This window comes from Bolinopsis microptera, chromosome 4 (genome assembly GCF_026151205.1).
Source record: "Bolinopsis microptera isolate Bmic1 chromosome 4, MBARI_Bmic_1.0, whole genome shotgun sequence".
NCBI classification, from domain to species: domain Eukaryota; kingdom Metazoa; phylum Ctenophora; class Tentaculata; order Lobata; family Bolinopsidae; genus Bolinopsis; species Bolinopsis microptera.
In genome coordinates, this window is record NC_087075.1 from 6310632 (window position 1) to 6335090 (window position 24459).

The window sequence follows — 24459 nt, forward strand, 5'->3', positions numbered from 1 at the left end:
GCTGTTCCTCCACAGACTTCAGCTTTCTCTTTCACTGACAAACTCATGGGAATTAAACCTTTCTTTAAGAAACATTGACATGATCCTTATTTCGGACCTTTGCCGATTGTTGAGATTCGACATCTAGCGTCAGATAGCGTTAGATGACGCTAGATGACGCTAAATGACGCTAGATGACGCTAGATGACGCTAGATGACGCTAAATCACTAAATGACGCTAAATGACGCTAGATGACGCTAGATACCGCCAGTTAGCGACAATGTCGTCAATTGTCGTGTACCCTTTCAATGTCGCTATCTAGCGCTAGATGTCGCATAAACCTATAAGAAGAATTTAACAGGCTTTTGTAAATGAACTAAGATAAGCTGTGTATAGTACAAAAGAAGAATGGCTCAGTGGACAGAGACTAACTTCCTTGGATCTGGAGATCACGCCATGTAACCATGCCTTGGAGTTTACTTTTAGGGTAAAAAATAGATAAAAATACAGTGCTTTCACCATGCGTTGTGCGCCCGTCGTCAGAAAATCAAATTGCCAAAATTATATCATGAATGAGAACGGAGGGATGCAGAATGATCGTGATTCGGGTTAGTGTGGGCTTTGGTGTGAAAGTTACTCCAGAGGCCCGGAAATATGCCTTGCAACTATCTGAAAAGTTTGGGAAGAGACCCATGATCAGGTCTGGAGATATCTGCCTGGAAAGTTTTGAAAATTCTATTGGTCTTCATTCCCCGAGATATCTCCGCTGGTTCCAAAAATGGTGCTTTCAATCATATCTCAATGAAATGCCCACGAAATTCGCCCAAACTCGCACAGATTACTTGTCGTGGGTTTTATTTTGTAATTTGTAAACCACAACCGTTTATTGCCTTCAGTGTCAACAATTTTATAACCTTGGCTTTGTAAGTAGTGCCAATTAAAATCCCAAATGATAGACTTTCATTTAAACAAAATGATTAAAAGTTACAAAAATTATATGACAAAGAAGAACACGCAAAAAAATCCAAAATTTCTCAGTTCTAATCTTAAATTCTATCACACCAAACTAAAGATTACAACATTAATAGAAAAAGTAAATTTAAAAATCAATCCACAATTCATAATTCATTTAGTCTGGAAAAGATAACAACATGAACAAATCATTCAACCGATACACAATAATCAAACTTCGAGTCTAAACGTAAATATACAAAAATTACAGTATAGTTGGCAGATGTCATCTCGTTACAAATGTCAGAAACAAAACATAGAATTATATGAAAGAATCTCCAAGAACTACTGCCAAAGTTTCGTAGATTTTCAATGTTTTGAAAATAAGTCCATAAATGGACATAAATCATGACATTCATCTTAACGCGTTTGAAATCGTCGTCAAGTTAAGTTGATAAGTCTGAGAAGCCTTTTCAGACTTATCAACTTAATTTGACGAATTTTCAAAATTAATGTAATATAAAGTTTACAATTTTTTCAACACTAAAAAGAACAAAAAACAGTCATTTAAAATCTAATGAGAAGATCCAAATCCTTTCTGATGGTGTCCAGGGTTGAATCCGCCGTGATGGTGCCCACCTGATGAAGGGGTGATAAGTCTGAGAATGTAATCAAGTAATTTAACAAATTCTTCAACACGGTTAAACTGTACGGAAAATAATCTATCATTCAGAATCTACTGATGAGATCCAAAGCCTCCACGATGGTTTCCGGGATTAAATCCACCATGGTGATGCCCTGGCCCAGGATTGAAACCACCATGATGATGTTCTGGTCCAGGATTGAATCCTCCATGGTGATGTCCTGGCCCAGGATTGAAACCACCATGGTGATGCTCTGCCCCGGGATTAAATCCACCATGGTGATGCTCTGGCCCAGGATTGAGACCACCATGGTGATGCTCAGGCCCAGGATTGAATCCTCCATGATGATGTTCTGGCCCAGGATTGAAACCACCATGGTGATGTCCTGGCCCTGGATTAAAGCCTCCATGGTGATGCCCTGGGTTAGGATTGAATCCACCATGGTGATGACCACCTGGAGATGGATTGGTTAGATTAGAGGTTAAGCTATGAAAACATCCAGAGCAGTAGCATAGGATAAATGAGTCTTCATTTGTCTAGTAGGAATAGGGTTAGAAATAGAGCAACACACTCTATAACTACAACAAGGACATGATCGTACTTATATTTAAAACAAATCATTTAACCGAAAAAAAAGATAATTACTCCCGCATTGTGGCTGTAAAGATAACGCTTTTAAGATAACAAACCTTTAACAACAACATAGGAATAATCGTGAGTCTCATGCTCCTTCCCTCCCCAACTGTACCATCCTTTTACCCCGTTCGATTTGCCGGGAATCTTCCCGTGGCTGGTATGGTGACAAATAACCATGTAGTATGTTCCGTTGGGCTGATGGCCGGCAACAGCTCCTTTCGGTGGAGATCTGGGAGAGATGACGTCACGTGATGTTATGAGATGACGTCACGTGATGTTTTGAAATGACGTCACGTGATGTTATGAAATGACGTCACGTAATCCAAATAATTGCGGATAAGATATAGGAGCAGCAAGCGTGATGCAGTTTATACGTCAAGGGATATGATAGATTATGCTAAAAAATGCTAAAACTTACTGTTTTTTGTGGAACAAATAACAGTAAACTTAATGTTTTCTGTGGTAACAAATTATAGTAAACTTACTGTTTTTTGTGGTAACAAGTAAACTTACCGAGATTTCTCCAAGACCACGTGGGTACCAGGGTGAGCTTTAGCGTACTGGAAGTCAGTGGTCTCGTGTTCTTTTCCGCCGTGTGCGTACCACGCTTTGTTTTGCTTAGCCTGTACATGTTATCATGATATTTATAGTAATATCAAATAGTAGTGGAATTTGGGGAAATGGCATTTGTCTTCAAGCTTAGATTAAGAATTCGATATTAACTGTGGTCCGACAGAAACGTCCAAAAAGTTTAGCAATTTACTACTTGGAGGTATTTAATTTGTCAAACAGTGAACATGAAATTTGAAAACGTCGTTAAGTTAGAAACGTTATCTGATGACGGCACTAATTTATGCGATGACGTAAATAAATTATGTGATGACGTCACGATGTCTGTGGTCCCCTTGACCGAAAACTCGCGGTTTTGACTAAAATTTTGATCAGTGACCAATCAGTGAGGTCGGTGAGACTGACACAATTCGCCATCAAGGTACTGAGCAGTATACCTGGAGAAAACTTTGATGCAATGAACATTTTTAATATGTCCTATTGGTAGGGCATTTTTTCACAAGGTCACTGAGGATGACACAAGACACCATTGAGTTACTCAAAGTTCTATTCCCAAAGAAAGCTTTGATAAACGGAAAATCATCAAAATATAAAAAGAGATTTTGGAAGAATTTTAAGAGAAGCTTTTATGCAGCATGCAGAAAAGCTCCTCCTCAAAAATCTGACGTACCTTTGCTGGAATCTGTCCGTGGGGAGTGTTAGCTATTACACACCACAAGTGACCTGATCCGTCGTTCTGGTGACCCTGTTTGAAACTATCACAAGGAGGGATCTGACCCATGTTCTGCACCAGGTCATACATCTTGCTATATAGTTCATAGTTTTAATTAGTTAATAGTTTAAATAAGTTAAATCTTAACTTTAAGACGTGCAATTGATGCAGGAACAGAATGATACAATTTTGAAATGGAAATAACTTTGCGGTCTCCAGAAATTTTGTAAAATATGACAAATCATATTTAGTGGTTACTCTAGTAAGACAAACGAGCGGTGTAGACATACTGTTGTCTGTTTCAGTTTGATACTGGTGTCATGCCCTAATGCTTACAATATTTTTGATTCTCACAACGGCTAATAAATCACATGCACATTAATTGCAATTAAAAATACGAGTCTTAAAATAAAATTCGTTGGAAAAAATCAGCTAAAACAATAATATCTATATTGGTATTAATAATAATAATTAATTTTAACAGATAAAACAATAATATCTATATTGGTATTAATAATAGTAATTACTATTATATCTATAATGGTATTAATAATAGTAATTACTATTATATCTATATTGGTATTAATAATAGTAATTACTATTAACAAATATCATTTGAAAGCAAAATCAAGGATGCGCTGACTAATGAAAGTAATGCGGCTCTGAAAATTATTCTAATGAAAATAATAAAAATTAGTTAAACTATATTATTGTATCAACAGAATTTGTAGTTGATAGAAATAAAAATGTTTGCCTCGAAGAAGTGCAAGTTTTAACTTTCAGCCTTAATATGACAAATCATATTTAGTGGTTACTCTAGTAAGACAAACGAGCGGTGTAGACATACTGTTGTCTGTTTCAGTTTGATACTGGTGTCATACCCTAATGCTTACAATATTTTTGATTCTCACAACGGCTAATAAATCACATGCACATTAATTGCAATTAAAAATACGAGTCTTAAAATAAAATTCGTTGGAAAAAATCAGCTAAAACAATAATATCTATATTGGTATTAATAATAGTAATTAATTTTAACAGATAAAACAATAATATCTATATTGGTATTAATAATAGTAATTACTATTATATCTATAATGGTATTAATAATAGTAATTACTATTATATCTATATTGGTATTAATAATAGTAATTACTATTAACAAATATTATTTGAAAGCAAAATCAAGGGTGCGCTGACTAATGAAAGTAATGCGGCTCTGAAAATTATTCTAATGAAAATAATAAAAATTAGTTAAACTATATTATTGTATCAACAGAATTTGTAGTTGATAGAAATAAAAATGTTTGCCTCGAAGAAGTGCAAGTTTTAACTTTCAGCCTTATCGTTATCAGAACAGAACATGACACTATTACCTCATAAAAATACAGGGTCATCACTCCACTAACTTTTAGATAAAAGAGAAATTTGATCAGGACACTCCTTGGAATGCGGTGATGTGACGCATTTTATCTTACACGGGACTAAGAAATGCAAGAGAAAATACTGCAGTCAGCGTGACTACAATTACTCTTTAGTGGATATAAAGGATATAATTTAAGCTCAAAGGATGTAGTCATAAGGATGGAGTCATAAGGATGTAGTCATAAGGATGGAGTCATAAGGATGGAGTCATAAGGATGGAGTCATACGGATGGAGTCATAAGGATGGAGTCATAAGGATGGAGTCATAAGGATGGAGTCATAAGGATGGAGTCATAAGGATGTAGTCATATTAGAAACGCGCTGGATAGGTTATCAGTCAGCACAATAATAATCACAAAACATGTTTTGAAGTGAAAGTTTCATTTTAACTTGTAAGTGATATGAGCTTTATGAGTATTATATCTGAATTCAAGAAAAGGAAACTACTCCTTGAGGAGGAAAGCGCGGGGCAGAGGATCAAGTGAAACAAAATTTTAGTAAAGAAATATAATTAATAGAAAAATGGTTTAGTAATTAAGAAACCAATAAACCGGGATGAGACACTTTAAAATACAGGGTTATCACTCCACTAACTTTTAGATAAAAGAGAAATTTGATCAGGGCACTCCTTGGAATGCGGTGACGTGACGCATTTTATTTTACACGAGAAATACAAGATAAAATACTGCAGTCAGCGTGACTACGACTACTCTTTAGTGGATATAAAGGCTATCTATAAAGCTCAAAGAATGGAGTCATAAGGATGGAGTCATAAGGATGTAGTCATATTAGAAACGCGCTGGATAGAGTATCAGTCAGCACAATAATAATCACAAAACATGTTTTGAAGTGAAAGTTTCATTTTAACTTGTAAGTGATATGAGCTTTATGAGTATTATATCTGAATTCAAGAAAAGGAAAGTACTCCTTGAGGAGCAAAGCGCGGGGCAGAGGATCAAGTGAAACAAAATTTTAGTAAAGAAATATAATTAATAGAAAAATGGTTTAGTAATTAAGAAACCAATAAACCGGGATGAGACACTTAAAAATACAGGGTTATCACTCCACTAACTTTTGGATAAAAGAGAAATTTGATCAGGATACTCCTTCGAATGCGGTGATGTAATACATTATTACACGAGAAATACAAGAGAAAATACTGCAGTCAGCGTGACTACGACTACTCTTTAGTGGATATAAAGGCTATCTATAAAGCTTAAAGAATGGATTCGTAAGGCCAGGATGGAGTGATAAGGATAGAGTCATAAGGATGGAGTCATAAGGATGGAGTGATAAGGATAAAGGATGGAGTGATAAGGATGGAGTGATAAGGATGGAGTGATAAGGATGGAGTGATAAGGATGGAGTGATAAGGATGGAGTGATAAGGATGGAGTGATAAGGATAGAGTCATAAGGATGGAGTCATAAGGATGGAGTCATAAGGATGGAGTCATTAGGATGGAGTCATAAGGATGGAGTGATAAGGATAAAGGATGGAGTGATAAGGATGGAGTGATAAGGATGGAGTGATAAGGATGGAGTGATAAGGATGGAGTGATAAGGATGGAGTGATAAGGATGGAGTGATAAGGATGGAGTGATAAGGATGGAGTGATAAGGATGGAGTGATAAGGATGGAGTGATAAGGATGGAGTGATAAGAGAAGCGCGGGCACTGGGCAGGGAATCAGGCAGCACAATAATATTCACAAAACATGTTTTAAAGTAGAAGTTCCACTTTAACTTGTAAGTGATATGAGCGGGGCTATTATATTTGAATTCAAGCGAAGGAGCAGCTCTGAAACTACTCCTTGAGTAGCAAATCGTGGGGCAGGATTCAAGAAAAGATTCAAGAAAAGGATCGCACTTTCATTTCCTAGAAATATAGAAAAATTCTATTTCGGGCAATGCTTATGTTGAGTCTCCACCAGATAAAAATATTTTTTGTACATTGTGAGGATTTTGGTACAGAAATATAAATGATATAAAAAAGGTTTAGTGAGCTACACCAAAAAAACCTGGCCAGGGCCTAACTTCAAAAGTAAAAGAGCTAGAGGCTTCTGTTTTTTTTTGCAAAATGTGCGCCTTGTAAAAATAACGTTTCCCCCAGGGAGAAAATTCAAGACAGACGTAGATTTTGAGTCATCTTAAAATCTTCAGAAAAGTCTCATTTTGGGCCGATCAAAACTTTGCAGATTTCTGTACTCGGATTGGCTGAATTGTGTCACGTGCTAGCTGCTTGAACATTGGAATGCACCGCGCGTGCAAATCATTTAATGTCGCGCGAGCGTGCTAAATCACTTTACACATTACAGTCGATCTTCGAGATTGTTCCAAAAGGGCCCCCGTCGCGCGCTAGCTCGAGCCATCTGTTTATTAAATTATACCACCTCTATATTCTATAAGTAACACGGCCAGCCAGACTGAGCCAGTAAGGTTTGGTGGGTGTGACTCAATATGCATGTGGCTACTTTTTGATTGTATAAAATCAGGTCTGTGATTTATGAACTATCATTACACATTACTGCCGTTTATTATACTTAAAACGTTATTGGATTGATTTAGGGAAGTGGTCTTTTACTCTTGGTTACGGTTTAAAGTATCAAAATGAAGAAACGAAATTTAGGAGAAATATTTCAAACTGATATTAATTGATTCATTCATATTCTAAAACAAAAATATTTAATTTAACGTCGTAACTCAAGTGAATCAAAAAGATATCCCCAAATTAATTGTAATTTATAAATTAGTTCATTACAAAAATCATAAGCCATTAATACTAAAATGTTGTTTAGAGAAGGTTCGCATTATGTCACCAGCTAAATAAGTTTTATCTTGTTTTTTAAATTGTTAACTCTTATAACACTAGACGAAGCTAGTGACAGAAATGTCACTAGCTTAATAAATCCTCATCTTAAGCTGCGTATCATTGTGTCTTTTCCTGGTTTCGTAAATCTGCAGGGACAGAATAATATGTTAAGGTGACAAACATATCATTTTAAGAAGTGGTGAATATTTAGGTTTTATCAGGTGGTAAATAAAAAGATAGCGTTTTTATTTTTCTAGTATTAAGGTTTACCATGCCATTAAAAACTTGATCAGTTATTTTAACGACCAAAACCTTAAAATGACAAGGTACCGCGAGATTTATTGTTGTTCGTTGGTACAGTGATGTTCCTTCAGGTGGGATATTAAGCTATCATCTATGACATGCCCTTCAAACTCAGCTAGAAGTTCCCATCTTTCCCTCAAATCTTGCATCATGGCGGCAGTCACTTCCTGAAAAAACTCATTAAAGATAATTTGTAATTTCCTACAATCTTCAGCACAAACCATACCTCATATATTCATTTTGTTGGCATAACAAGATGAAATAAATAAACCCCCGATTAATTATTTACTAATTTACTACAACTCATAATATTATCTTCACCTTATTATAGAACTCAGACAGTCGGAGGATTGTCCAGCGGTTGTTGCAGCCCCCCTCAGATTCTTCTGTTGGCGCAGCCGTTGTAGGAATCCCAGTGGTTGGTACAGCAGTGGTTGGTACAGCAGTGGTTGGTACAGCAGTGGTTGGTACAGCAGTGGTTGGTACAGCAGTGGTTGGTACAGCAGTGATTGGTACAGCAGTGGTTGGTACAGCAGTGGTTGGTACAGCAGTGGTTGGTACAGCAGTGGTTGGTACAGCAGTGGTTGGTACAGCAGTGGTTGGTACAGCAGTGGTTGGTACAGCAGTGGTTGGTACAGCAGTGGTTGGTACAGCAGTGGTTGGTACAGCAGTGGTTGGTACAGCAGTGGTTGGTACAGCAGTGGTTGGTACAGCAGTGGTTGGTACAGCAGTGGTTGGTACAGCAGTGGTTGGTACAGCAGTGGTTGGTACAGCAGTGGTTGGTACAGCAGTGGTTGGTACAGCAGTGGTTGGTACAGCAGTGGTTGGTCCAGACGTGGTAAGAATCCCAGTGGTTGGCTCGTGTGTGTGATCCGGACAGGTCAAGTTTAACTTCACAATGTTTCCATGTTTTTCCGTATCATCGGAAAGTAGCGTCTCCCACGAAAGATGGGTGTCAGTTTCAAGCGTTTCTTCAAAGCTGGAACAGATGCCTGACTTGTACATTTTGGCTACCTCTTGTTCGGTCAGTTCTCTTTTCAGGATGTTCAACTTTGTGATTTCACCTCCGAATGAGGATTCATTAACAAACGAAGCCTCCATCTTGTAGGTGGTATGTTATTGTCCGATAACGAGAGAGCTGGTTGTGTCAGATAACTTACGTCCAGAGTACGACGGGACAGTCCCAATCTGCACGCCATTGTAGAAGAGGGTGGTCTTCCCGCTGCTGTAAGACCATGTAATGCAAAGATGGTACCACTCCGAATGTACCGGAGTCTGACTCTTTGGAATGTAGCCAGACAAGAGATAAGCCCAGCCAAGGTTATCAGAGAGAAGTATCGCATGGACCCTATCCACAGTCCTGTAATGAAGCCACGTTCCTCTACGAGAAGTAGGACTCAATTGCTTTATCCAGGCACAGATTGACACCTCTTCCTCTAGTGGGGACATGTCCGGGGCAATCATTATATAACTTGAGGTATCATAACCAAACTTTAGAGCAACGTGGGGTTTGTCCGAGATCACAGCTGTCAGAAAGAGGAGTATTAGAAGCGAGGTTCTGTACGCAGTCATGTTGTAGGTGGAGGTTGTTCGTACTAGTGGTCAGGATTCAGGAAGATTTATGACTTGTTTCCTTAAAACCACCGTTGCGTTTATTGATAAAAGTTCTTTGTTTCTTGAATAATGCTCCAACACGTGCAAATTCTTAGAGCGCATGTTCACTTATGAGAACACTCTCAATTTTTGTTCGAATTTTAGGGAAGGGCAGAATTCGGTTCCGAGAAAGTTAGTTTAACAAAAGGTACAGTGGAGCTGCACGTGCCTGCTTCACTTCTTTACTCACCAGTTGGTGTTATGAGGTTCAGGAACAAACACAGGCTCATGAACTAATAAATCCGTAAATGTTTTCACCATTTATTTAGTCTGACTACCTCTTCAAGGGAAATTTAAGATTTATTCCAAACAATAACAGTGCAGGTGGTTAAAGTTAACGTGTTTCTTTATTAGCCATCTGACCGCGGTTTACTCTCCAGTTCAATGGAGTTAATTTCATCCTGCTGGATGAAATATCTATTCAAGTTTAAGTAATGCTTTTCAACTCCAGGACTGTTAATGTGTTGTTCCACTAAATTAACACGACCATCTTGAGGATGACCTGACCAATTTTCGCCGTCTGGATATGAAGAAAATTATTGCGTTAAAAATCTTACTACTATCCGATAGATCCTTCCTAGGATTTGCTCTAACTTATCTACAAGACATGTTCAGATACTTACAGTTACAAAATAGTCACTCATTGAAACTTATTATCCTATCTTTCAAATTCTAAGTTTAGTGGCCAGAGTGTTGTCTGTGAGAGCGAGGTAGCAGCGGCAGGGACATTTTTTTAAAGAGATTTGCTCTTCTGGAAACACCAAGCAGAGGAGAGGACGGTGTCATCAGATTTTTTCCTGCTGTAGATATATCCGTCAGAATCAAGCACCTGTTGACATCATCTGAAACAATTGAGGAACCTGGAGAAGGAATGCATGACCTTTGGCACGAACGTCTCTTGATACGAGAAACCCCCCCCCCCCCCCCCTTAGCAAGAGCTACCGTGTCTTATGTGATCTACGAGTCGAGCAGTCAGATATCATGTTTACTTCTTCAATTTTTTTCTTTTTTTTTTTAAATTTTCTTTTAATTTTTTAAATATGCAACCTACTAAAACCAATGGGGCCCTCCCCGGGGTCATTACTCTCGCATTTGCGAGAGTCGTCCCAAAGGTGTGAAAGTAGGTCAAGATTTGTTCACACCAAGCCCTGGCATCGCTATTTGCTGACCATATGCCTTCACTGAAGGTATGTTTTTAGAGAGTGGAGGCCAACCGTCAGCTTGGGATGCAGGGCCAAGTGGTCAACATCGTCAAGGCCCCCTTCCACATGGGCCATGTTGGTTTTGGCAGATACTGTGGTAATAAGATATGAAGTGAATGAGTGAAATGAAGTGATTGAAAAGGGTGTAAAAGAGGAAGAGCTTGTAAGGTAGTTTAGGAGTGGAAGGAAGCAGGGCATGTACTACAAAAAACAGTTAGTAGTACTGTAAGATAGTAACAATAACCATTGATAATAAAATAACAAAGACAGCAATATAAATGGGGTGGACAATTTGCCCTAATCGGCCAAGATCGACACAATAGAACTTTTGTGGCCTATTTTGTCTCCTGTAAGTGAAAGTTTAAGAAGTTTGATATATCCCTGCCAGATCGGCATGTCCCCTGCCTGAAATCTTTTGCTAATGTACCATTTGGCAACAATATTAAAATAATTTATAATTTGTGAAGTGTGATTACAAACTATAAAATTAATTTTATCGGGGTCTTTGTAATTTCTATCGATTTTCCTTTTTATAAAGTCTTCAAGTATTGTGATGAAGCTATTTGTGTGGATACAATGGAGATAGATATGAGGAATTGTTTCTAAGTATGTGTTACACAGGCTACACATGGGAGTATCTGTAACCATTTTCATTTTGTGTCTCATGTATCTACACGTCGTGATCCTCATTAAAAGTTTGTACTGAAATTGAATCAACTTAAAATTTTTAGATACTAAGAAAAATAGGTTGCTAAAAACGACCGCCCATTCTATTGGTTGATTATTTAGGTCAATAACCCATTGACGTAATGGGGACAGCTCGTTTGGGCAGATAGAGTCGTACATTTTATCCCGAATTTTACTTCCCTTCACCTGTCCAGTTACAGAATGTAAAAATTTAAGTTTTATATTTGAGTCAACAAACTCAATATTCCTTGAGTTAATAGTGGGGCAGTTATATCTCCGTATCCCCATGATAATGTTACAGTACTCAGTTTTGGAGATAGTATTTGGAGACAACTCCCACTTGTTAATGAACATATCGTAGTTAAGGATTTTAAAGGTACGTACCTTACAGCCATTTTTAAAGGTACGTACCGCCGGTATAGTTGGTCAGTTTGTACAAAAGTCGTAAAAAATTCGTACAGTTCGGCACCTTTTTTCAGTTCGGGATTAGTTCGGGAAAAATTCGCCTCATAAATTTTCGAAAAGCTAATTGCAAAAATCTTATAATTTGAAATTAATGAGGGGTTTAAGTTTTGTGTTAAAATGGCGGCGAGAAACGATGACGTGCGGACGTGTTAATATTTTAAATCTGAAGTGTAACCTCCTGGACAGAGTTCGGACTGAAGTGTTCGGACTGAAGTGATTTAAAAACAAAATTGTTTCTTAAAATTCGGTAAAAATTCCTCGACAGCTTTTTAAAATTCGTACAGTTCGGCACCTTTTAAAAGTTCGTACAGTGCGTACTGACCAACTAGTAACTACACTTACGGTACGTCGTACCGTAAGTGCTTCTCTTGTTAGGAACTATATCAATGTCGGACAATGTCCTTGGCAACACGATTTACCGTAATATTTAGAGGCTGGAACAAGTTTGTCATGTTGGTGGGCACTATAGCTCATGAACTATGTTGTTGAGTGTCACAATTTCGTTGACTTTTTCCGCCAAGTGACCCTTGAAAACATCATATACTAGTAAAGGTGGGGAGGGGGCGCTTATTCGGCGGGGGGGGGGGGGGGGGGGCCAATAAGCTAAAGCAACGTTACGCCACTGTTCCAAACCCAGGCTACATAACATTATAATGACTTTGTTGTATCTTGTATGAAAAGCATTAATATATTATTTTCACTTTCCAATTATTCCAGGGGCAACAGATTTACAGATAAACTTGATATTTTACCAACACTCCCCGCATCGTCAGCTGTTCCTCCACAGACTTCAGCTTTCTCTTTCACTGACAAACTCATAGGAATTAAACCTTATTAAATCAATAAGGATATTGACATGATCCTTATTTCTACAATAAACAGAGTTTAATTTGTTTAAGGTGATCATCTTGCAAGAGTGCTTGGTTCGGAGGCTGCATTGATTCTTGCACCTAAGCGCTTGATAATTTACATTTCCTACAAAGATTAACATTTACCTCAGTAGCTCTGTAATAATTTCTGGACACTTTTGAGAGGAGGAGTTTCTAACCTCTCCCTCTATTTGCAGCTAATAATTTGTCAAATCTCTGGATTTCGTTTTTTCTTTTGAACTAATTTTGCAGAGCAAATACATTCGTTTATTTGTGATTCAATAGTCAATATGCATGTGGTTACTTTTTGATTGTATAAAATCAGGTCCGTGATTTATATGAACTATTGTTCCAGGTAGCGCAGTTGGTTAGAACGCCAGCCTTACGATCGTTTGGTTGCGAGTTCGAATCCCACTGTCTGCCTGGTCGTGGGGTGAGCGTCGTCGACGTTCAGCTAAGGATCGTAAGTGGTCTATGCATCCCCCCGGTCTACTCAGCCGAATACTCGTGAAATCGAGTGTGAGGGTTAAATGAAGAGCTGCACATTGCAGCAAAGTCTCGGGCGAAGAAAGTATGGTACACACTACCTTAACCGTCACTGGCCAAATAAATCCTTCGGCTTCCTGTAATTGGCTGGTTGCACTTGTGTAACAATGTGGCTGAAGGAATACACCGAAGTAAAATAAGTGTCATGATAAAAATATTTACACATTACTGCCGTTTATTATACTTGAAAAGTTATTGGATTGATTTAGGAAGATGGTCCTGGTTACGGCTTAAAGTATCAAAATGAAGAAACGAAATTTAGGAGAAATATTTCCAAATGATATTAATCGATTCATTCATATTCTAAAACAAAAATTATTTAATTTAACGTTGTAACTCAAGTGAATCAAAAAGATATCCCCAAATTAATTGTAATTTATAAATTAGTTCATTACAAAAATCATAAACCATTAATACTAATATATTATTTAGAGAAAGTTGGAATTATGTCACCAGTGATGTTTTACAAGCTAAATAAGTTTTATCTTGTTTTTTAAATTGTTAACTCTTATAACACTAGACGAAGCTGTGTATTTTAGTTGACTGCATCAATAAGAGTTCATCGAACCGTAATGATTAATTTTAAGTAATTAAAACCAGAAATTAATCTAATAGATTCTTAACGCTGTTTCGTTGAGTTCATTATAAAATGTATATCGTTCACAGAATGTTCACGTGAATGTTCACATGATGTCACCAGTGAAGTCAGAAATGTCACTAGCTTAATAAATCCTCATCTTAAGCTCCGTATTATTGTGTCTTTTCCTGGTTTCGTAAATCTGCAGGGACAGAATAATATGTTAAGGTGACAAACATATCATTTTAAGAAGTGGTGAATATTTGGGTTTTATCAGGTGGTAAATAAAAAGATAGCGTTTTTTATTTTTCTAGTATTAAGGTTTACCATGCCATTAAAAACTTGATCGTTTTATTTTAACGCCCAAAACCTAAAAATGACAAGGTACCGCGAGAGTTATTGTTGTTCGTTGGTACAGTGATGTTCCTTCAGGTGGGATATTAAGCTATCATCTATGACATGCCCTTCAAACTCAGCTAAAAGTTCCCATCTTTCCCTCAAATCTTGCATCATGGTGGCTGTCACTTCCTGAAAAAAAATCATTAAAGATAATCTGTAATTTCCTACAATCTTCAGCACAAACCATACCTCATATATTCATTTTGTTATAACAAGATGAAATAAATAAACCCCCGATTAATTATTTGCTAATTTACTACAACTCATAATATTATCTTCACCTTATTATAGAACTCAGACAGTCGGAGGATTGCCCAGCGGTTGTTGCAGCCCCCCTCAGATTCTTCTGTTGGTGCAGCCGTGGTTGGTACAGCAGTTGTTGGTACAGCAGTGGTTGGTACAGCCGTGGTTGGTACAGCTGTGGTTGGTACAGCTGTGGTTGGTACAGCAGTGGTTGGTACAGCAGTGGTTGGTACAGCCGTGGTAAGAATCCCAGTGGTTGGCTCTGGTGTGTGATCCGGACAGGTCAAGTTTAACTTCACAATATTTCCATGTTTTTCGGTATCATCGGAAAGTAGCGTCTCCCACGAAAGATGGGTGTCAGTTTCAAGCGTTTCTTCAAAGCTGGAACAGATGCCTGACTTGTACATTTTGGCTACCTCTTGATCGGTCAGTTCTCTTTTCAGGATGTTCAACTTTGTGATTTCACCTCCGAATGATTGAGGACTATAAAACGAAGCCTCCATCTTGTAGGTGTAATGATATTGTCCGATAACAAGAGAGCCTGTTGTGTCAGATAACTTACGTCCAGAGTACGACGGGACAGTCCCAATCTGCACGCCATTGTAGAAGAGGGTGGTATTCCCGCTGCTGTAAGACCATGTAATGCAAAGATGGTACCACTCCGAATGTACCGGAGTCTGACTCTTTGGAATGTAGCCAGACAAGAGATAAGCCCAGCCAAGGTTATCAGAGAGAAGTATCGGATGGACTCTACCCACAGTCCTGTAATGAAGCCACGCTCCTCTACGAGAAGTAGAACTCAATTGCTTTATCCAGGCACAGATTGACACCTGTTCATCTAGTGGGGACATGTCCGGGGCAATCATTATATAACTTGAGGTATCATAACCAAACTTTAGAGCAACGTGGGGTCTGTCCGAGATCACAGCTGTCAGAAAGAGGAGTATTAGAAGCGAGGTTCTATATGCAATCATGTTGTAGGTGGAGGTTGTTCGTACTAGTGGTCAGGATTCAGGAAGATTTATGACTTGTTTCCTTAAAACTTTAGTATTGTTAATTATTTAAAAAATATATCATTCTGTCTGGTAATGATGTCTAAGTTACTTATTGATCAGTGATTTGAGATAGTTGTTAAACTGCATGGCATCTGTTCAATTTTTATAGCGGCCTTTCTTGACTGCTTTCCAATGGTCATGCTTCTTATAACGATTCTTTAAAGCAACGTGATTTGTCATTCGTCACCTTATATCAACGTGAACATTGCGCACATCCTATTTAAACAAATTGTGTCTTTGACTCCATTAAATTGTGTCTTTGGCTTAATTAATGTTAATAAAGTCTGCCATAAAACTACCATTATACTCAAATTATGATGTCATAAAATGGCAATAAAGTTATTCAGTTTAACTGAGATTAAGAAATGTTGATGGAAAAGCTAGCAGTGCTTCATGAATTGGTCAAAAAAGGTAAACCTTAAAAATAATGATTCTGAGGATGAAATAAACAACAGTGTTCAGTCCATATCATATATTAATATATTATATTGGAAAAAAGAGAAATGAAATTAACGTAGAGCTTTTGAAAGAACTGTAAGCAGTGGGTATTCCTGCTTAATTGATACGCGAACATTGGCGATTATTTGACACTGACGTTGAAGGCCTAACAATGAACACACGTATTATGAGACGATAGAAATACCTATATTATATTTTAAACTTGATGAAATCCCCCTGGCAACGGGAAAAAACACTGAAAATCGTCCAAAAACCGACCCTCTGGCTTGGTCAATTTCAGAATGCAAATGGAATTGAAACCTCGCCATTTTTAGCAGGGTTTGAAAAAAAGGATAGGAATAGAATATAGCATTCTTAGAATTTTGATTAAGGCTTGAGATTTTCAAAAATTAACGTCGGAAGTGAGGTAAAATAAACGTTAGAATAACTAGCAGGAAGTAGGGATGGTGCAAAGGAGGGCTAGCAGGGCTGTTAGAAGTTGAAAAAACATTATCCTGGTTTAAGATTACTGAATAGTGAATACTGATAATTTATAAGTATGATTTTTTTTAAACTTAAACCCTTATTGTTTAATTATTACTTGTCTGTTTAAATTAACAAGAAGAGGACCCAATCATTGGTAGTAAAATGGTAGCTATTAGCTAATTTTCTTGACCGAATACAGTTAAACCCTGATTAATATTGAACAAAATGCCGAACGTTACAGAAAAATGTATAATACATTAAATTGGGGTTATAACAACTGTAAGGTAACAAACCAAGCAGTTATAAAATGACCATGCCCTTCAATCACGATGCTGATTGTTGTTGCATGGAAACTTGCCGGTAGACAGTTGACTCGTCATAACGATACAGTCCAATAAAATTAAGGCTACCTTCTGATATCTGGACCTCAGACCGCTGCTTATATAATATTCGTAACTCTCGTCAATCCCGCCTCCACAGGGCTCTCCATGCCTACAGCAGTCTTACCAGCTTCCTTCACAGGGCCTCCCCACACCATGTCAACTTATCAGCCAATTTCAAACCACCGTTGCGTTTATTGATAAAAGTTCTTTGTTTCTTGAATAATGCTCCAACACGTGCAAATTCTTAGAGCGCAATATGTTCACTAATGAGAACGCTCTCAATTTTTGTTCGAATTTTAGGGAAGGGCAGAATTCGGTTCCGAGAAAGTTAGTTTAACAAAAGGTACAGTGGAGCTGCACGTGCCTGCTTCACTTCTTTACTCACCAGTTGGTGTTATGAGGTCCAGGAACAAACACAGGCTCATGAACTAATAAATCCGTAAATATTTTCACCATTTATTTAGTCTGACTACCTCTTCAAGGGAAATTTAAGATTTATTCCAAACAATAACAGTGCAGGTGGTTAAAGTTAACGTGTTTCTTTATCAGCCATCTGACCGCGGTTTACTCTCCAGTTCAATGGAGTTAATTTCATCCTGCTGGATGAAATTTTTATTCAAGTTTAAGTAATGCTTTTCAACTCCAAGACTGTTAATGTGTTGTTCCACTAAATTAACACGACCATCTTGAGGATGACCTGATCAATATTCGCCGTCTGGATATGAAGAAAATTATTGCGTTAAAAATCTTACTACTATCCGATAGATCCTTCCTAGGATTTGCTCTAACTTATCTGCAAGACATGTTCAGATACTTACAGTTACAAAATAGTCACTCATTGAAACTTATTATCCTATCTTTCAAATTCTAAGTTTAGTGGCCAGAGTGTTGTCTGTGAGAGCGAGGTAGCAGCGGCAGGGACATTTTATTTAAGAGATTTGCTCTTCTGGAAACGCCAAGCAGAGGAGAGGATGGTGTCATCAGATTTTTTCCTGCTGTAGATATATCCGTCAGAATCAATTGCACCTGTTGACATCATCTGAAACAATTGAGGAACCTGGAGAAGGAATGCATGACTGTTGATAGAATGCGATACTACTATACCTTCTAACTTCCAGTATATACAGCAGGGTGTCATAATTATTGCGCGTAGACGATTTTGCGTAAAATTTTAGCTTACCCAAGCTTTCAGAAATGATCAATCTGAGGGTCAGTGTCTGACACCCTGCTGTACACCTAAGACCACTTGATCAGCCCCCTTGCATGCCTTTGGCACGAACGTCTCACATCTCTTGATACGAGAACCCCCCCCCCCCCCCCCCTTAGCAAGAGCTACCGTGTCTAATGTGATCTACGAGTCGAGCAGTCAGATATCATGTTTACTTCTTAATCATAATGTACAGTTTCCTAATCCAAAGTCTCCCAGTGATCAACCGAGGGGGAGGGGGGTTTTCAAATGGGAAAATTTTGCAGAATTACAAAATTTTGCTAAATTGTGGCTTTTGTACCTTATATGGTTCAATTTTAAAGGTACGTACCTTACAGCCATTTTTAAAGGTACGTACCGCCGGTATAGTTGGTCAGTTCGTACAAAAGTCGTAAAAAATTCGTACAGTTCGGCACCTTTTTTCAGTTCGGGATTAGTTCGGGAAAAATTCGCCTCATAAATTTTCGAAAAGCTAATTGCAAAAATCTTATAATTTGAAATTAATGAGGGGTTTAAGTTTTGTGTTAAAATGGCGATTAACGATGACGTGCGGACGTGTTAACATTTTAAATCTGAAGTGTAACCTCCCGGACAAAAATCACAAATTTTTCAGACTGAAGTGATTAAAAAACAAACTTTTTTCTTAAAATTCGGTAAAAATTCCTCGACAGCTTTTTAAAATTCGTGCAGTTCGGAACCTTTTAAAAGTTCGTACAGTGCGTACTGACCAACTAGTAACTACACTTACGGTACGTCATACCGTAAGTGCTTCTCTTGTTAGGAACTATATCAATGTCGGACAATGTCCTTGGCAACACGATTTACCGTAATTTCTAGAGGCTGGAACAAGTTTGTCATGTTGGTGGGCACTATAGCTCATGAACTATGTTGTTGAGTGTCACAATTTCGTTGACTTTTTCCGCCAAGTGACCCTTGAAAACATCATATACTAGTAAAGGGGGGGGAGGGGGCGCTTATTCGGCGGGGGGGGGGGGGGGGGGGGGCGGCGCCAATAAGCAACGTTACGCCACTGTTCCAAACCCAGGCTACATAACATTATAATGACTTTGTTGTATCTTGTATGAAAAGCATTAATAGATTATTTTCACTTTCCAATTATTCCAGGGGCAACAGATTTACAGATAAACTTGATATTTTACCAACACTACCTGCATCAGCAGCTGTTCCTCCACAGACTTCAGCTTTTTCTTTCACTGACAAACTCATAGGAATTAAACCTTTCTTTAAGAAATATTGACATGATCCTTATTTCTACAATTACAATAAACAGAGTTTAATTTGTTTAAGGTGATCATCTTGCAAGAGTGCTTGGTTCGGAGGCTGCATTGATTCTTGCACCTAAGTCCTAAGCGCTTGATAACTTACATTTCCCACAAAGATTAACATTTACCTCAGTAGCTCTGTAATAATTTCTGGACACTTTTGAGAGGAGGAGTTTCTAACCTCTCCCTCTATTTGCAGCTAATAATTTGTCAAATATCTGGATTTCGTTTTTTCTTTTGAAATAATTTTGCAGAGCAAATACATTCGTTTATTTGTGATTCAACAGTCAATATGCATGTGGTTACTTTTTGATTGTATAAAATCAGGTCCGTGATTTATATGAACTATTATTCCAGGTAGCGCAGTTGGTTAGAACGCCAGCCTTACGATCGTTAGGTTGCGAGTTCGAATCCCACTGTCTGCCTGGTCGTGGGGTGAGCGTCGTCGACGTTCAGCTAAGGATCGTAAGTGGTCTATGCATCCCCCCGGTCTACTCAGCCGAATACTCGTGAAATCGAGTGTGAGGGTTAAATGAAGAGCTGCACATTGCAGCAAAGTCTCGGGCGAAGAAAGTATGGTACACACTACCTTAACCGTCACTGGCCAAATAAATCCTTCGGCTACCTGTAATTGGCTGGTTGCACTTGTGTAACAATGTGGCTGTTGGAATACACCGAAGTAAAATAAGTGTCTTAATAAAAAATTTACACATTACTGCCGTTTATTATACTTAAAAAGTTATTGGATTGATTTAGGAAGGTGGTCCTGGTTCAAATTGAAGAAAACGAAATTTAGGAGAAATATTTCCAAATGATATTAATCGGTTCATTCATATTCTAAAACAAAAATTATTTAATTTAACGTTGTAACTCAAGTGAATCAAAAAGATATCCCCAAATTAATTGTAATTTATAAATTAGTTCATTTCAAAATCATAAACCATTAATACTAACATATTATTTAGAGAAAGTTGGAATTATGTCACCAGTGATGTTTCACAAGCTAAATAAGTTTTATCTTGTTTTTTAAATTGTTGACTCTTATAACACTAGACGAAGCTGTGTATTTTAGTTGGCCGCATCAATAAGAGTTCATCGAACCGTAATGATTAAGTTAAAGTAATTAAAACCAGAAATTAATCTAATAGATTCTTATGACGCTGTTTCGTTGAGTTCATTATAAAATGTATATCGTTCACAGAATGTTCACGTGAATGTTCACATGATGTCACCAGTGAAGTCAGAAATGTCACTAGTAATTTCCTCATCTTGAGCTCCGTATTATTGTGTCTTTTCCTGGTTTCGTAAATCTGCAGGGACAGAATAATATGTTAAGGTGACAAACATATCACTTTAAGAAATAGTAAATATTTAGGTTTTATCAGGTGGTAAATAAAAAGATAGCGTTTTTTATTTTTTTAGTATTAAGCTTTACAATGCCATTAAAAACTTGATCGTTTTATTTTAACGCCCAAAACCTAAAAATGACAAGGTACCGCGAGAGTTATTCTTGTTCGTTGGTACAGTGATGTTCGTTCAGGTGGGATATTAAGCTATCATCTATGACATGCCCTTCAAACTCAGCTAGAAGTTCCCATCTTTCCCTCAAATCTTGGATCATGGTGGCTGTCACTTCCTGAAAAAAACTCATTAAAGATAATTTGTAATTTCCTACAACCTTAATTACAAACCACACCTCATATATTCATTTTGTTGGTATAACAAGATGAAATAAATAAACACCCGATTAATTATTTAATAGTTTACTACAACTCATAATATTATCTTCACCTTATTATAGAACTCAGACAGTCGGAGGATTGCCCAGCGGTTGTTGCAGCCCTCCTCAGATTCTTCTGTTGGTACAGCAGTGGTTGGTACAGCAGTGGTTGGTACAGCAGTGGTTGGTACAGCAGTGGTTGGTACAGCAGTGGTTGGTACAGCAGTGGTTGGTACAGCAGTGGTTGGTACAGCAGTGGTTGGTACAGCAGTGGTTGGTACAGCAGTGGTTGGTACAGCAGTGGTTGGTACAGCAGTGGTTGGTGCAGCCGTGGTAGGAATCCCAGTGGTTGGCTCGTGTGTGTGATCCGGACAGGTCAAGTTAAACCTCACAATGTTTCCATGTTTTTCGGTATCATCGGAAAGTAGCGTCTCCCACGAAAGATGGGTGTCAGTTTCAATTGTTTCTTCAAAGCTGGAACAGATGCCTGACTTGTACATTTTGGCTACCTCTTGTTCGGTCAGTTCTCTTTTCAGTATGTTCAACTTTGTGATTTCACCTCCGAATGAGTAGCTACTATAAAACCCAGCGTCCATCCTGTAGGTGGTATGAAATTGTCCGATAACGAGAGAGCCGGTTGCGAGAGAGAACCTCTGTCCAGACGACGAGGCAGTCCCAATCTGCACGCCATTGTAGAAGAGGGTCTTCCTCCCGCTGCTGTAAGACCATGTAATGCAAACATGGTACCACTCTGAATGTACCGGAGTCTGACTACTTAGAGTGTTGCCAGATGCATGAGATAAGCCCAGTAAAGGTTATCAGAGAGAACTATCTGATAGATATCATACGCAGTCCTGTAATGAAGCCACACTCCACTACGAGAAGTGGGCCTCAGTTTCTTTATCCAGGCACAGATTGACACCTGTTCCTCTAGTGGGGACATGTCCGGGGCAATCATTATATAACTTGAGATATCATCACCAAACCTTAGAGCAACGTGGGGTCTGTCCGAGATCACAGCTGTCAGAAAGAGGAGTATTAGAAGCGAGGTTCTGTACGCAATCATGTTGTAGGTGGAGGTTGTTCGTACTAGTGGTCAGGATTCAGGAAGATTTATGACTTGTTTCCTTAAAACTTTATTATCGTTAATTATTTAAAAATATATCATTATGTCTGGTAATGATGTCTAAGTTACTTATTGATCAGTGATTTGAGATAGTTGTTAAACTGCATGGCATCTGTTCAATTTTTATAGCGGCCTTTCTTGACTGCTTTCCAATGATCATGCTTTTTATAACGATTCTTTAAAGCAACGTGATTTGTCATTCGTCACCTTATATCAACGTGAACATTGCGCACATCCTATTTAAACAAATTGTGTCTTTGGCTCCATTAAATTGTGTCTTTGGCTTAATTAATGTTAATAAAGTCTGCCATAAAACTACCATTATACTCAAATTATGATGTCATAAAATGGCAATAAAGTTATTCAGTTTAACTGAGATTAAGAAATGTTGATGGAAAAGCTAGCAGTGCTTCATGAATTGGTCAAAAAAGGTAAACCTTAAAAATAATGATTCTGAGGATGAAATAAACAACAGTGTTCAGTCCATATCATATATTAATATATTATATTGGAAAAAAGAGAAATGAAATTAACGTAGAGCTTTTGAAAGAACTGTAAGCAGTGGGTATTCCTGCTTAATTGATACGCGAACATTGGCGATTATTTGACACTGACGTTGAAGGCCTAACAATGAACACACGTATTATGAGACGATAGAAATACCTATATTATATTTTAAACTTGATGAAATCCCCCTGGCAACGGGAAAAAACACTGAAAATCGTCCAAAAACCGACCCTCTGGCTTGGTCAATTTCAGAATGCAAATGGAATTGAAACCTCGCCATTTTTAGCAGGGTTTGAAAAAAAGGATAGGAATAGAATATAGCATTCTTAGAATTTTGATTAAGGCTTGAGATTTTCAAAAATTAACGTCGGAAGTGAGGTAAAATAAACGTTAGAATAACTAGCAGGAAGGAGGGATGGTGCAAAGGAGGGCTAGCAGGGCTGTTAGAAGTTGAAAAAACATTATCCTGGTTTAAGATTACTGAATAGTGAATACTGATAATTTATAAGTATGATTTTTTTAAAACTTAAACCCTTATTGTTTAATTATTACTTGTCTGTTTAAATTAACAAGAAGAGGACCCAATCATTGGTAGTCAAATGGTAGCTATTAGCTAATTTTCTTGACCGAATACAGTTAAACCCTGATTAATATTGAACAAAATGCCGAACGTTACAGAAAAATGTATAATACATTAAATTGGGGTTATAACAACTGTAAGGTAACAAACCAAGCAGTTATAAAATGACCATGCCCTTCAATCACGATGCTGATTGTTGTTGCATGGAAACTTGCCGGTAGACAGTTGACTCGTCATAACGATACAGTCCAATAAAATTAAGGCTACCTTCTGATATCTGGACCTCAGACCGCTGCTTATATAATATTCGTAACTCTCGTCAATCCCGCCTCCACAGGGCTCTCCATGCCTACAGCAGTCTTACCAGCTTCCTTCACAGGGCCTCCCCACACCATGTCAACTTATCAGCCAATTTCAAACCACCGTTGCGTTTATTGATAAAAGTTCTTTGTTTCTTGAATAATGCTCCAACACGTGCAAATTCTTAGAGCGCAATATGTTCACTAATGAGAACGCTCTCAATTTTTGTTCGAATTTTAGGGAAGGGCAGAATTTGGTTCCGAGAAAGTTAGTTTAACAAAAGGTACAGTGGAGCTGCACGTGCCTGCTTCACTTCTTTACTCACCAGTTGGTGTTATGAGGTCCAGGAACAAACACAGGCTCATGAACTAATAAATCCGTAAATATTTTCACCATTTATTTAGTCTGACTACCTCTTCAAGGGAAATTTAAGATTTATTCCAAACAATAACAGTGCAGGTGGTTAAAGTTAACGTGTTTCTTTATCAGCCATCTGACCGCGGTTTACTCTCCAGTTCAATGGAGTTAATTTCATCCTGCTGGATGAAATTTTTATTCAAGTTTAAGTAATGCTTTTCAACTCCAGGACTGTTAATGTGTTGTTCCACTAAATTAACACGACCATCTTGAGGATGACCTGATCAATATTCGCCGTCTGGATATGAAGAAAATTATTGCGTTAAAAATCTTACTACTATCCGATA

At 37.8% G+C, this 24459-nt stretch overlaps 2 protein-coding genes across 2 annotated transcripts in view; one reads left to right on the top strand and one right to left on the bottom strand.

Moving 5' to 3' along the window:
* The window catches only part of LOC134813723 (uncharacterized), an 88630-nt gene that overhangs the window by 233 nt on the left and 63938 nt on the right, over nucleotides 1-24459 (top strand). The window lies entirely within an intron of this gene.
* On the bottom strand, nucleotides 1578-2394 carry LOC134813724 (uncharacterized). Its single transcript, XM_063821592.1, has 2 exons — nucleotides 2265-2394; nucleotides 1578-2029 (listed from the first exon to the last, which is right to left on the bottom strand). The coding sequence occupies exons 1-2, from the start codon at nucleotides 2298-2300 to the stop codon at nucleotides 1661-1663; spliced, it is 405 nt and encodes a 134-aa protein (XP_063677662.1). The 5' UTR covers nucleotides 2301-2394; the 3' UTR covers nucleotides 1578-1660.